At 38.8% G+C, this 12,513-nt stretch overlaps 1 protein-coding gene across 1 annotated transcript in view; it reads right to left on the bottom strand.

The window, feature by feature from the left end:
* The window catches only part of LOC133551054 (CD209 antigen-like), a 6,448-nt gene extending 4,598 nt beyond the window's left edge, over window positions 1-1,850 (bottom strand). The window contains exons 1-2 of the mRNA XM_061897348.1: window positions 1,624-1,850; window positions 79-195 (exon numbers count right to left, since the gene is read on the bottom strand). Coding sequence (XP_061753332.1) covers window positions 79-195; window positions 1,624-1,723 — 217 coding nt within the window. The 5' untranslated portion in view covers window positions 1,724-1,850. The remainder of the gene's footprint in view (window positions 1-78; window positions 196-1,623) is intronic.
* Window positions 1,851-12,513: the final 10,663 nt, after the last annotated feature.

Below are 12,513 nucleotides of genomic sequence, written 5' to 3'. Positions count from 1 at the left end.
ACCTTGAGCAGAAGATGCTTTAATTTTCGACCGAGACGGAAAAGGCCAACAAGCAGCCTGGAAGGCGGCGACGCTCACAGTGTGCGCTGATGGCGATGATGGAGATCAGCAGAATGCCGCACATTGTGGTCAGGCAGATGGTGGCGATGCGGTACCGTACCGGCCCCCTGGTCATCAGGAGTGTCAGTGGGTGGGCTGGGAGGAAAGCGGGAGGGCAAATTTAAAAACTTGGAAGTGCATAATCACAATCTATATCAGGGGTCACCAACACGGTGTCCGCGGCCACCAGGTAGCCCGTAAGGACCAGATGAGTAGCCCGCTGGCCTGTTCTAAAAATAGCTCAAATAGCAGCACTTACCAGTGAGCTGCCTCTATTTTTAAAATTTTATTTATATACTAGCAAGCTGGTCTCGCCCTGCTTGACATTTTTAATTCTAAGAGTGACAAAACTCAAATAGAATTTAAAAATCCAAGAAAATATTTTAAAGACTTGGTCTTCACTTGTTTGAATAATTCATTTATTTTTTTACTTTGCTCCTTATAACTTTAAGAAAGACAATTTTAGAGAAAACATACAACCTTAAAAATTATTTTGGGATTTTTAAACACATATACCTTTTTACCTTTTAAATTCCTTCCTCTTCTTTCCTGACAATTTATATATATATTGAAGTATTTTTTTTTTATTGTAAAGAATAATAAATACATTTTAATTTAATTCTCCATTTTAGCTTCTGTTTTATCGACGAAGAATATTTGTGAAATATTTCTTCAAACTTATTATGATTAAAATTCAAAAAAATGATTCTGGAAAATCTAGAAAATCTGTAGAATCAAATTTAAATCTTATTTCAAAGTCTTTTGAATTTCTTTAAAAAAAAAATTTCTGGAAAATCTGGAAGAAATAATGATTGGTGTTTGTTAAAAATATAGCTTGGTCCAATTTGTTATATATTCTAACAAAGTACAGATTAGATTGTAATCTATTTAAAACATGTCATTAAAATTCTAAAATTAATCTTAATCAAGAAAAATGACGTATGAGGTTCCATAAATCCTTTTTTTTTAATTTTTTTGAAAAGATTCGAATTAGATAGTTTTTCTCTCCTTTTTTTCGGTTGAATTTTGAATTTTAAAGAGTTGAAATTGAAGATAAACTATGTTTCAAAATTTATTTTTTTTATGTGTTTTCTCCTCTTTTAAACCGATCAATGAAGTGTTTTTTTATCATTTATTCTCTACAAAAAACCTTCCGTAAAATGAAAAAAAAAAATGTACGACGGAATGACAGAGAGAAATACCCATTTTTTACAAATATATATATAGATTTATTTGTTAAAGGTAAATTGAGCAAATTGGCTATTTCTGGCAATGTATTTAAGTGTGTATCAAACTGGTAGCCCTTCGCATTAATCAGTACCCAAGAAGTCGTTCTTGGTTTCAAAAAGGTTAGTGACCCCTGATGTATATGATTCTCCCACACTTCAGTTGATAATACCAATAATAATAACAATAATTGATAAATAACAAGAATAATTGATTTGTTTATCAAAGTCCAAGTGCGGTCTAGTCTTGTGATGTTTGTGACGTTGCGACATCATCAAGTGTCCAGCCACAGTTTACCGTTTAACTGCACATCTGGACTGTGGTCCAACTGGTCCTCCTCGTCCACCAGCCTGCAGAACATCCTGTCAGAACCAGCCGGGGAGCCGCTGCTCGGCATCTTTGGTGTGGAAGTGTTTTTTTTTTTTACAAAAACTAAAACTTTTTAGAAGGAAAACTGAGGTTCTTTCGTCGCTCTGCTGATTTTTTTTGAACCAGTCACACCCGGCAAGCTGGTGGTGGTTTTACCACACGCTTCCGGTTATGCCCGTCAAAGTAAAAGTCCGCGCTTCCCTCATCTTGCCTGAGCGTAGCGTCTTCGGAAATCTTATTCTGAAGGAACCGCCGCCTTTGCTTCCGCTGTAAACTCTTCGAGTAATCAGAGAGAGGACTTTACAGGGATTTTAAACAACACTTTAAAGATTTTTTTTTTTTTAACAGTTGGAGGTCATGTTGCGCAAACGCTCTTTTGCAACCGGCTCACTTTAACACCAGAGGAATCAAATATCGTCCAAAAAAAGACATGTACACCATGCTCACGTGCGAGGGTGTGACCACGTGATTTTTTTGTATTATTTTTTTATTATATATTTAAAGACCTTCTGAAATGAGATTTTCTTATTCAAACGGGGATAGCAGGTCCATTCTATGTGTCATACTTGATCATTTCGCGATATTGCCATATTTTTGCTGAAAGGATTTAGTAGAGAACATCGACGATAAAGTTGGCAACTTTTGGTTGCTGATAAAAAAGCCTTGCCTTTATCGGAAGTAGCAGACGATGTGCGCGTGACGTCACGGTTGTAAAGCTCCTCACATCCTCACATTGTTTACAATCATGGCCACCAGCAGCGAGAGCGATTCATGCCGAGAAAGCGCCAATTTCCCCTTTAATTTGAGCGAGGATGAAAGATTTGTGGGTGAGGATAGACTAGAAAAAAAAAAAAAGACGAGGGCAGTGGGAGCGATTCAGATGTCATTAGACACATTTACTAGGATAGTTCTGGAAAATCCCTTGTCTGCTTATTGTGTTACTAGTGTTTTAGTGAGGTTATATGGTCGAACCTAAAAGTCGGAGGGGTGTGGTGACCGCCAGTGTCTGTGAGGGAACCCACGTTTCTCGACGAGGCAAGGCAGCCGGGCTGAGATTTTTTTTCTTTTTCCCCTCCTCCACGGTGTAAGCATCCGACGGTCGGGGGCTGCCGGTGGGAAGAGGCAAGAGAGTCCACAGCTGGAGGAGGAACGACGAAGCCACACCGCTCATGTCTACGGTAAGAGCCGAATGTAAACAAGGAAACACCGGCTGTGTTTGTGTTTCTAAAGGCGACCCACCCACATCTTTCTTCTTTGATGTCCCCATTATTAAATGAACACATTGCAAAAGATTCAGCAACACAGATGTCCAGATTACTGTGTAATTATGCGATTAAAGCAAACGACTTGTAGATGGGATCGGTGCTGGATCAAAATGTCCGCTACAATCCGTGATGTCACGCTTCATCATACCGCAACGTTTTCAACAGGATACTTCGCGGGAAATTTAAAATTGCAATTTAGTAAACAAAAAAGGCCGTATTGGCATTTGTTGCAACGTTAATATTTTATCATTGATATATAAACTATCAGACTGCGTGGTCGGTAGTAGTGGGTTTCAGTAGGCCTTTGGCCCTTGAATCCAGATGGATCTCTATCACGATCCCCAAAAAAGGCAATTTAAGTTGATTACTTCTATGTGTAGAAATCTTTAATTATAATTGAATAACTTGTTTATTTTTCAACAAGTTTTTAGTTATTTTTATATCTTTTTTTTCCAAATAGTTCAAGAAAGACCACTACAAATGAGCAATAATTTGCACTGTTATACAATTTAATAAATCAGAAACTGATGACATAGTGCTGTATTTTACTTCTTTATTACTTTTTTTCAAACAAAAAAAATGCTTTGCTCTGATTAGGGGGTACTTGAATTAAAACAATGTTCACAGGAGAGAATTTAAGTCCCTACCTTTAGTCAAAAGTGATTTATGACCCCCCATAAATCAATGATTTATGACCCTCAAGGTCAAAGGTCAATGATTTATGAGGGGTCAAGTTCAAAGGTTAATGATTTATGAGGGGGTCAAGGTTAAAGGTCAAAGTCAAAGGTCAAAGTCAAAGGTCAGGTTCAAATGTCAAGGTCAAGTGGGTGTGGCTTACCCGGAAGAGGGTGGAGTTAAGACCTGCGGTGGGAGTGGTTAAACCAGGAAGAGGGTGGAGTTTTAAACAGAAAGAGGGCAGAGTTAAGACCTGCGGTGGGAGTGGTTAAACCAGGAAGAGGGTGGAGTTAAGACCTGACAGGGAACAGAGGAGGGATCAGTTTTTTTAAGAAAGCAATGTCATCTGAGCAGCATGTGACCATATATTTGATAGTTTAAATGTTTACGATCGTTTGAAACAACTTCCAGATTTCGATGTATTGATGGCTGGGAATGTTACGTGTGGAGATGTGGACACGCACACACACGCACACACACACACACACACACACACACACACACACACACACACACACACACACACACACACACACACACACGTAGAGGAGGGGTACAAAAGGGCGGTGTAAGGCTTAGTCATTATTTGGAGCTTTATACGTTAGCGTAAAGACTTTGTTCGATTCGGTCATGATTAGTGAAACGCCTGTGTCGATTTATAAAAATAATAAAACTTACATTGACGCTCCGCAAAAAAGTCGAGTGTTTCTAAATCGTATTCAGATGCCGCCGACCGAGTCTTTGCGTGAGAAATGGGACTTGGAAGGGGAGGGATCTTTTGGATTTGTATTCAGATACGAAATGGGTGATATCTGCTTATTTCAGCTAAAAGAAAGAAGAGACGGAAGCCCTTTCTCGATATTTTCATCGTTATCTACCGTGGATTGGGAAGTTTTTGGTGGACACGCACACACACGCACACACACACACACACACACACACACACACACACACACACACACACACACACACACACACACACACACACACACACACACACGTAGAGGAGGGGTACAAAAGGGCGGTGTAAGGCTTAGTCATTATTTGGAGCTTTATACGTTAGCGTAAAGACTTTGTTCGATTCGGTCATGATTAGTGAAACGCCTGTGTCGATTTATAAAAATAATAAAACTTACATTGACGCTCCGCAAAAAAGTCGAGTGTTTCTAAATCGTATTCAGATGCCGCCGACCGAGTCTTTGCGTGAGAAATGGGACTTGGAAGGGGAGGGATCTTTTGGATTTGTATTCAGATACGAAATGGGTGATATCTGCTTATTTCAGCTAAAAGAAAGAAGAGACGGAAGCCCTTTCTCGATATTTTCATCGTTATCTACCGTGGATTGGGAAGTTTTTGGTGGACACGCACACACACGCACACACACGCACACACACACACACACACTTCACACACACACACACACACGCACACACACACACACACACACACACGCACACACGCACACACGCACACACGCACACACACACACACACACACACACACACACACACACATTCGTACGCACTGAAACAACTTCCATACCTCACGAAAACATATTTAAACAGATGGAAAAAACTATCGCAGAACACAGTGTCACGTAGCAACTGGTCTTTACGGTCGTGTGAAACAACAGGTCAGTTTGGGGTACAAAGGAGGGTTCAGTTTTTATGGGAGCTTGAGAATGTCGTATGAATAGCAACTGGCCACCCATTTGACAGTTTAAATGTTTACGATCGTCTGAAACAACAGGACACGCACGCACGCACACACGCACGCACACACACACACACATACACACACACACGCACACACACACACACACACACACACACACACACACACACACCATTACCTCTGCTTTACCATGTTATTAGACATTGGTTTAACTCCATTTAAGCATTTAAACGTTAAAAGCATTGCACTTGTACGACGTTGTAATACTTTTTTTTTACCAGCCGATGACGACGAAGTGAAAGACGATGAACTTTGCTTAAACGGTCTTACAAAGTTGGAAGATGATTATCGAGGTGTGTTTAAACCTTCGAATTATTTAATATTGTGTGTATTCATTATTTTGTTTTATAGAGGATTTGCCGTAAGATCCTAACGCGATCGTTTTAACACAATCGCAGTCTGGTGAGTCAAATGATTCTCATTTTACAAGAAAAAAAACATGCGGTATACAATACATATATACATATATTTACTTACATCTCCGGCTCGCTCGTCTCCCTTAAAGCTGGCGGGTCCGTCAACGGCCGTTCCAGGCAGAGGAGAAGGCTTGATTGCGCCAAAGACTCCAGACCTCGAATCCTTGCTCCGAGGGGAAATCATCGAAAACGACGGTGAATGTCCGACAGGCACCCGCTGTAAGTTTTTCTCGTTTTCTGTAAGCTTTTTAAGATTCTCAGGAGCTTTAAAGAGCTCCTCTCACTCTAATGTCTTTCGCTCAAATGAATTTCGCGCCTAAGGGGAATGGGCGGGGACTGATTCCGGAGGTGGGCGGTTGTTTCCGCCAAGCAACCTTCTGGTTGAAATGGAGTGTGGATCAAGATGGATCCCTACTCTATATTCTTTTATTTAACCCAATGTTTTTTAAATACGTGTATAATGCTTTATATCCTATGTGTTGTGAATTCCATCCTACAATATCTTCCAAGGAACCCAAAGAAATGTTACCACACCTCCCGCTTTATTTATTCTATAGATTACCTGAACTATTTCATAAACTAAATCTTGTCTTGTTTCTGATGCTATGTTTTTTTATGCTCATCAATGCACTGTTGGACTGCGAGCACACAACTACTTTCCTTGCTTTGTTTTCCTCTATCCAGTTAACTGCCATATAAATTGCTACCAATTCCCCCGTAAAAACAGATAGTTTATCACTGATTATTTTATTTAATACTATGTTTCCTTGTGGGATAACTGCTACAGCTCTTACCTTTATTTTTTTATATAGTTTTTGATGCATCCGTATATATCATATCTCAATCCATTTTTCTATCCGGTAACTATTTAAATTTCTATTCTTTAGTAATTGCATGTTTTCTTTTGGGTTATCAAACATCCACGGTGGTATTGCAGGCATTGGTACCGTAGGACTAACTTTAATATTGTCAATTTTAACTTTATTACATATGTCTCCTATAATCCACCCAAAACTATTCTTTTTTTGTTTTCTCTTTTTCTTGGCAGATTGGTAGCACTGGACAAGTCGGATATCCTTGCTTGGATCCTTTTAAAGTTGCCCGATAAACTGCTGAGAGTTGATCTCTCCTCTTGTCCAAAGGTTTTTCGTTCATTTTTACTTGTAATACTGGCACTAGGGTTGATGTAGTAGCTCCACAACATAACCTTAAAGCCTGTGACTGGATCCGGTCTATTTTCCCAAGTCATGTTTTTGAAGCAGATTGGTAAATAATGCATCCGTAATCAATAACAGATGGAATTAAAGTTATAAATATATACATGTATTGTTTTCAACGTTAACCTATCAGCCCCCCAATCATTACCCCTCAAAGACCTCATTATATTTAACACCTTTTTTTACTTTTTCCCCTATTTTTTTATTTTCCGGAAGGAACACTCCTGAAGGAATAAATAAAGTACTATCTAATCTAATCTAATCAAATCTATTTTGCTGATGTGGGTTGACTAGTTCATATTTTTATCAAACCATATTCCTAAATATTTAAATACTTGTACCTCTTCTATATTTTCACCTTAGAGTTTTTATTTGGAGCTTGTTTGGTACTTTTGTCTTTGTAAAATGTATGACTTTTGTCTTTCCAACAGAGAATCTTAAACCTCAAGCCGTTCCCCAGTCTTGAACATTATTTACCACTTTGTTAGTTTTTTGATTATTTCTTTTGACTCTAAATAATATACTAGTCTTTCATTAATCTTTTTTTTTTTCCATTACTTTTCCCCAAATTTATAATTTCCTGCCTCTTCCGGGTCTTACCCTGACTTGCATATTGGAATTGTTACCGCTAATTTTCCCCTCTGCCGGTCATTCTCCTTCTTCATATATCCTGTCATATCATTTCAAGACCACTTCTTTGACGATGCCACCTAAGTTTTTGATCATTTGATAACCCGCTAGGTCTTTCCCCGGTGACGTATTTTTAACCTTTTTCAAAATTCGAACCATTTCATTCAAAGAAAATGTCATATCCATAGTGTTGGTAAAGCTATTAACGTTGTCTTCCATCATTTCCCCAATATTTAAACTCATTGTTTTTTCTCTCTTTTGTTTTTCCACATTTCTCAAATTATCATTACTGTGCACTTTAACAAATGTTTTTGCTAAAGGTTCTGCTGTTTCTTTACCCGTGACTACATCTTCTTTGATAAATGTGGCACATCATCCTCTTTACCCTTCATTCCTATCTTTACGAATCGTTATATATCCTTTTATTATAAAGTTTAATTTTGTCTTCAGCCCTGTTTCTTGAATACAAATTATACGTGGTTTAGTTTTCATATTTTAATATATCCCTTTAATTCATGTTCGGTTGCTATCAAACTTCTGGCATTCCACCGGACCATTAACAGGGTGTTGGAATGTGGTAACATGACTCCGTCACGTCTACTCTCCGTAGTACAGCTTGCACCCGGTACCAAGATAGTTCTTTCAACAACTTTGATGCTGCTTTGACAATTATTTTGATCTTCTCAGTCTTATTTTTACTTTCATTTTGTATCAAAGCTGAGTTGTGCTCTCTGGTTTATTTTGCAAATGAACCGACAGAACATGATCATGTACAAGACTCGCCTACCCACAATGCACTGCAACCCAACGCTCCTGGTCGGATGTTTTTTTCGGGGTTCATGGAGAGATGCGGTAAAGAGTGGTAGCCAAGACACACGGTCACACACGGTCACACACGGTCACACACGGTCACACTCGGCAATTATTTTGACCTGGGGAGCAGATATAGAGGAAAAAATGTGTCTGGGGGGCCGGGATATCTGATTTTCAGGTACAAAAAACTTCACAATGACACAAAATAAACACAACAGTTAAACCTCACACTAAAAACAAGACATTGACTTGTACGTTCAAAAGACAGAATAGAACAAGTCAAGACATGCAATGCCATCTACAAAATGTTATGTAAATGTTAGTCATTACACACGCGGCTATGGTTTTGATGTATTTGTTACAGACATGTTTACGTCAAGTAACATCACATGGTTCCATTTGCACCTTTCAACAAATCTGAAAAGGAATATTAAGAAGTAAAACTTATATTTAATCCTACCTCTTCTCCGAGCACACGGTGACCGTACATACGGGTCGAAAAATGTTGACCTAATTCAGCATTTCTCAAAGTGTGGGGAATAGAGACATGACAGGTGGGGCTCGAGGAAAGGGAGGAAATTTTTTATTTTTGATTTTTTTTTTACTATGCTTTCATTTTCTATACACACTGTAAATCACTTTGTGATTCTGTCTGTGAAATCCGCCGTATAAATAAATGTAAATTACTTATTTTTCCTGTAGGCTTTAAATTTCTCGACAGGAGCGAAAGTTTGACAGACATAGCAACAGTAACTTTTGCAGGCAGGGCTAAGAGGAACAAACTTTCGCGCGGATGGGTAACAGGCTAATGTGCGAACCACAATTACACAAAATGGATACATTTGCAACTCGCACCTCAAAGGTCTGCGGAGAAACAAAAATATGACGGGTCTAATCAACCAAAAAGTCAACCTAAAAGAAAATATGGCGAAGGGTATCTTGCTCTTGGATTCACGGCAGCGGAGGTGGGGGCAGAGGAGAGACCCCTGTGTGTTCTTTGTCTAAAACGGCTAGCAGCAGACAGCCTGAGACCCAACAAAGCAAAGAGACAACTCGAGACCACACATGATGTCCAATAAATTGTTTTGTTGGGGCGATGGGGGTAGGTGGGCCTTGAGTCTAAAGTGCTGATGACAGAAAAAAAAAAAGTTTGAGAAGCCCTGACCTAATTGTACGGATCTCACTTTAAACGGCAAACCGATCATTTAAATGTTTTCACTTTGAATATGAAACGAGGAGTAAAATGTACAATGTACAATATTATCAATTATTTCACAAGGACATGTTTTAAGGATATTGTACAGTATAATTAAATCTAAAATGAATGTGATCACTTTCAGGATCATTTTATTTTTAGCCAGTAAACAACTGTTATGTACTTTTGAATCGGGTTTTCAAAAAAAAAAAAAAGGGAGGGACAATCAAGGATCAACAATGGCACGACTTTCACTAACTTGCGTGAGGTCAAAAGACAAGAGATTTTAGACCAATGCTGCTTTGGATCTGTTCCTGCTAAACTAGTAAGTGACTTTCAATGCTCAAATCAGAATAATAATACTAATTTTAGCTACTGGAAATTTGTGTGGTAGCAATAAATACCCACCAGCGCGATACTTTGCAGTTCCACACTGACGAACCACGCAACAAACTCAAAAGAACTGTACAAGGAAAAAACAATGCAGTGACTTCAAACTGCAAATATAAGGTTTGAGTAAAATATGTAGGTTGGTGTGAATGTTGTCCGTCTATGTTGACCCTGCAATGAGGGGGCGACTTGTCCAGGGTGTACACCTCCTTCCACCCGATTGTAGCTGAGATAGGCGCCAGCGACCCCCACGTCCCCAAAAGGGAATAAGTGGTAGAAAACGAATGTAGGTTCCTACTGTGGAAAGTTCAGTAATACAGAATCATTGTGGCATTATCGTGTCAGTTGGACGCTATATGCGCTAGTCCTCATGGTAAATGTGGTTTTCCTTTTGGGAAAACGCCATCGCTTTGGTTCACTGGTGCGGCCAATATAAACCAAAACTGAAAATTCTTAAGTGGGGCTTTAAGTAGAGTTTATAAATCTTGTATCTGTGCCACATATAGCCTTATTTCAGTGTCAACAGTCTCCAGCTTACTTGCTACACATGTTTTGGCTCTGCCCATCCCTGTGCAGTTATTGGACCGACATTTTTAATACTTTGTCTCTTGTTGTAATTACCTACTAGGCCTTCTTTGCCTTTATTTGATGTTGTATCTTTATGTTAGCAATTGGGACTTTTTGAATGAAATTGTCTGTGGCTCCATGTTAACGAAGTTGCCTGTACTATTTGACTGATGCATTTTATTAATTGATTTATTATTTTTCTTTCTTTTTCGTTTTGTCTCCTCAGAAAAAAAATTTGGTAACTTTGTTTGTTTTATAACTTGTGCCAGGATAGCAGTAATTGCACAAAGGCATTCTTCTTCTTTTAGTTTTCTGACAGCACGTAGGCGTTCGCATCAACTTTCGTCTTTTTAACAAATGGGTAAAGGGGGAATGATGTATGCCGTAAAACTAGTTGGCACATTTAATATTTAATAATAATGAATATTGTAAAATTCTATAATTTTTGTTATTTAAAGGGGAAAACCCGATTCAAAAGTACATAACAGTTGTTTACTGGCTAAAAATAAAATGATCCTGAAAGTGATCACATTCATTTTAGATTTAATTATACTGTACAATATCCTTAAAACATGTCCTTGTGAAATAATTGATAATATTGTACATTGTACATTTTACTCCTCGTTTCATATTCAAAGTGAAAACATTTAAATGATCGGTTTGCCGTTTAAAGTGAGATCCGTACAATTAGGTCAGGGCTTCTCAAACTTTTTTTTTTTCTGTCATCAGCACTTTAGACTCAAGGCCCACCTACCCCCATCGCCCCAACAAAACAATTTATTGGACATCATGTGTGGTCTCGAGTTGTCTCTTTGCTTTGTTGGGTCTCAGGCTGTCTGCTGCTAGCCGTTTTAGACAAAGAACACACAGGGGTCTCTCCTCTGCCCCCACCTCCGCTGCCGTGAATCCAAGAGCAAGATACCCTTCGCCATATTTTCTTTTAGGTTGACTTTTTGGTTGATTAGACCCGTCATATTTTTGTTTCTCCGCAGACCTTTGAGGTGCGAGTTGCAAATGTATCCATTTTGTGTAATTGTGGTTCGCACATTAGCCTGTTACCCATCCGCGCGAAAGTTTGTTCCTCTTAGCCCTGCCTGCAAAAGTTACTGTTGCTATGTCTGTCAAACTTTCGCTCCTGCCGAGAAATTTAAAGCCTACAGGAAAAATAAGTAATTTACATTTATTTATACGGCGGATTTCACAGACAGAATCACAAAGTGATTTACAGTGTGTATAGAAAATGAAAGCATAGTAAAAAAAAAATCAAAAATAAAAAATTTCCTCCCTTTCCTCGAGCCCCACCTGTCATGTCTCTATTCCCCACACTTTGAGAAATGCTGAATTAGGTCAACATTTTTCGACCCGTATGTACGGTCACCGTGTGCTCGGAGAAGAGGTAGGATTAAATATAAGTTTTACTTCTTAATATTCCTTTTCAGATTTGTTGAAAGGTGCAAATGGAACCATGTGATGTTACTTGACGTAAACATGTCTGTAACAAATACATCAAAACCATAGCCGCGTGTGTAATGACTAACATTTACATAACATTTTGTAGATGGCATTGCATGTCTTGACTTGTTCTATTCTGTCTTTTGAACGTACAAGTCAATGTCTTGTTTTTAGTGTGAGGTTTAACTGTTGTGTTTATTTTGTGTCATTGTGAAGTTTTTTGTACCTGAAAATCAGATATCCCGGCCCCCCAGACACATTTTTTCCTCTATATCTGCTCCCCAGGTCAAAATAATTGCCGAGTGTGACCGTGTGTGACCGTGTGTGACCGTGTGTGACCGTGTGTCTTGGCTACCACTCTTTACCGCATCTCTCCATGAACCCCGAAAAAAACATCCGACCAGGAGCGTTGGGTTGCAGTGCATTGTGGGTAGGCGAGTCTTGTACATGATCATGTTCTGTCG

Source organism: Nerophis ophidion, linkage group LG04, assembly GCF_033978795.1.
Source record: "Nerophis ophidion isolate RoL-2023_Sa linkage group LG04, RoL_Noph_v1.0, whole genome shotgun sequence".
Lineage (NCBI taxonomy): Eukaryota > Metazoa > Chordata > Actinopteri > Syngnathiformes > Syngnathidae > Nerophis > Nerophis ophidion.
Note: the sequence above shows the minus strand (reverse complement) of the source record. Positions and strands in the feature narration are given on the sequence as shown.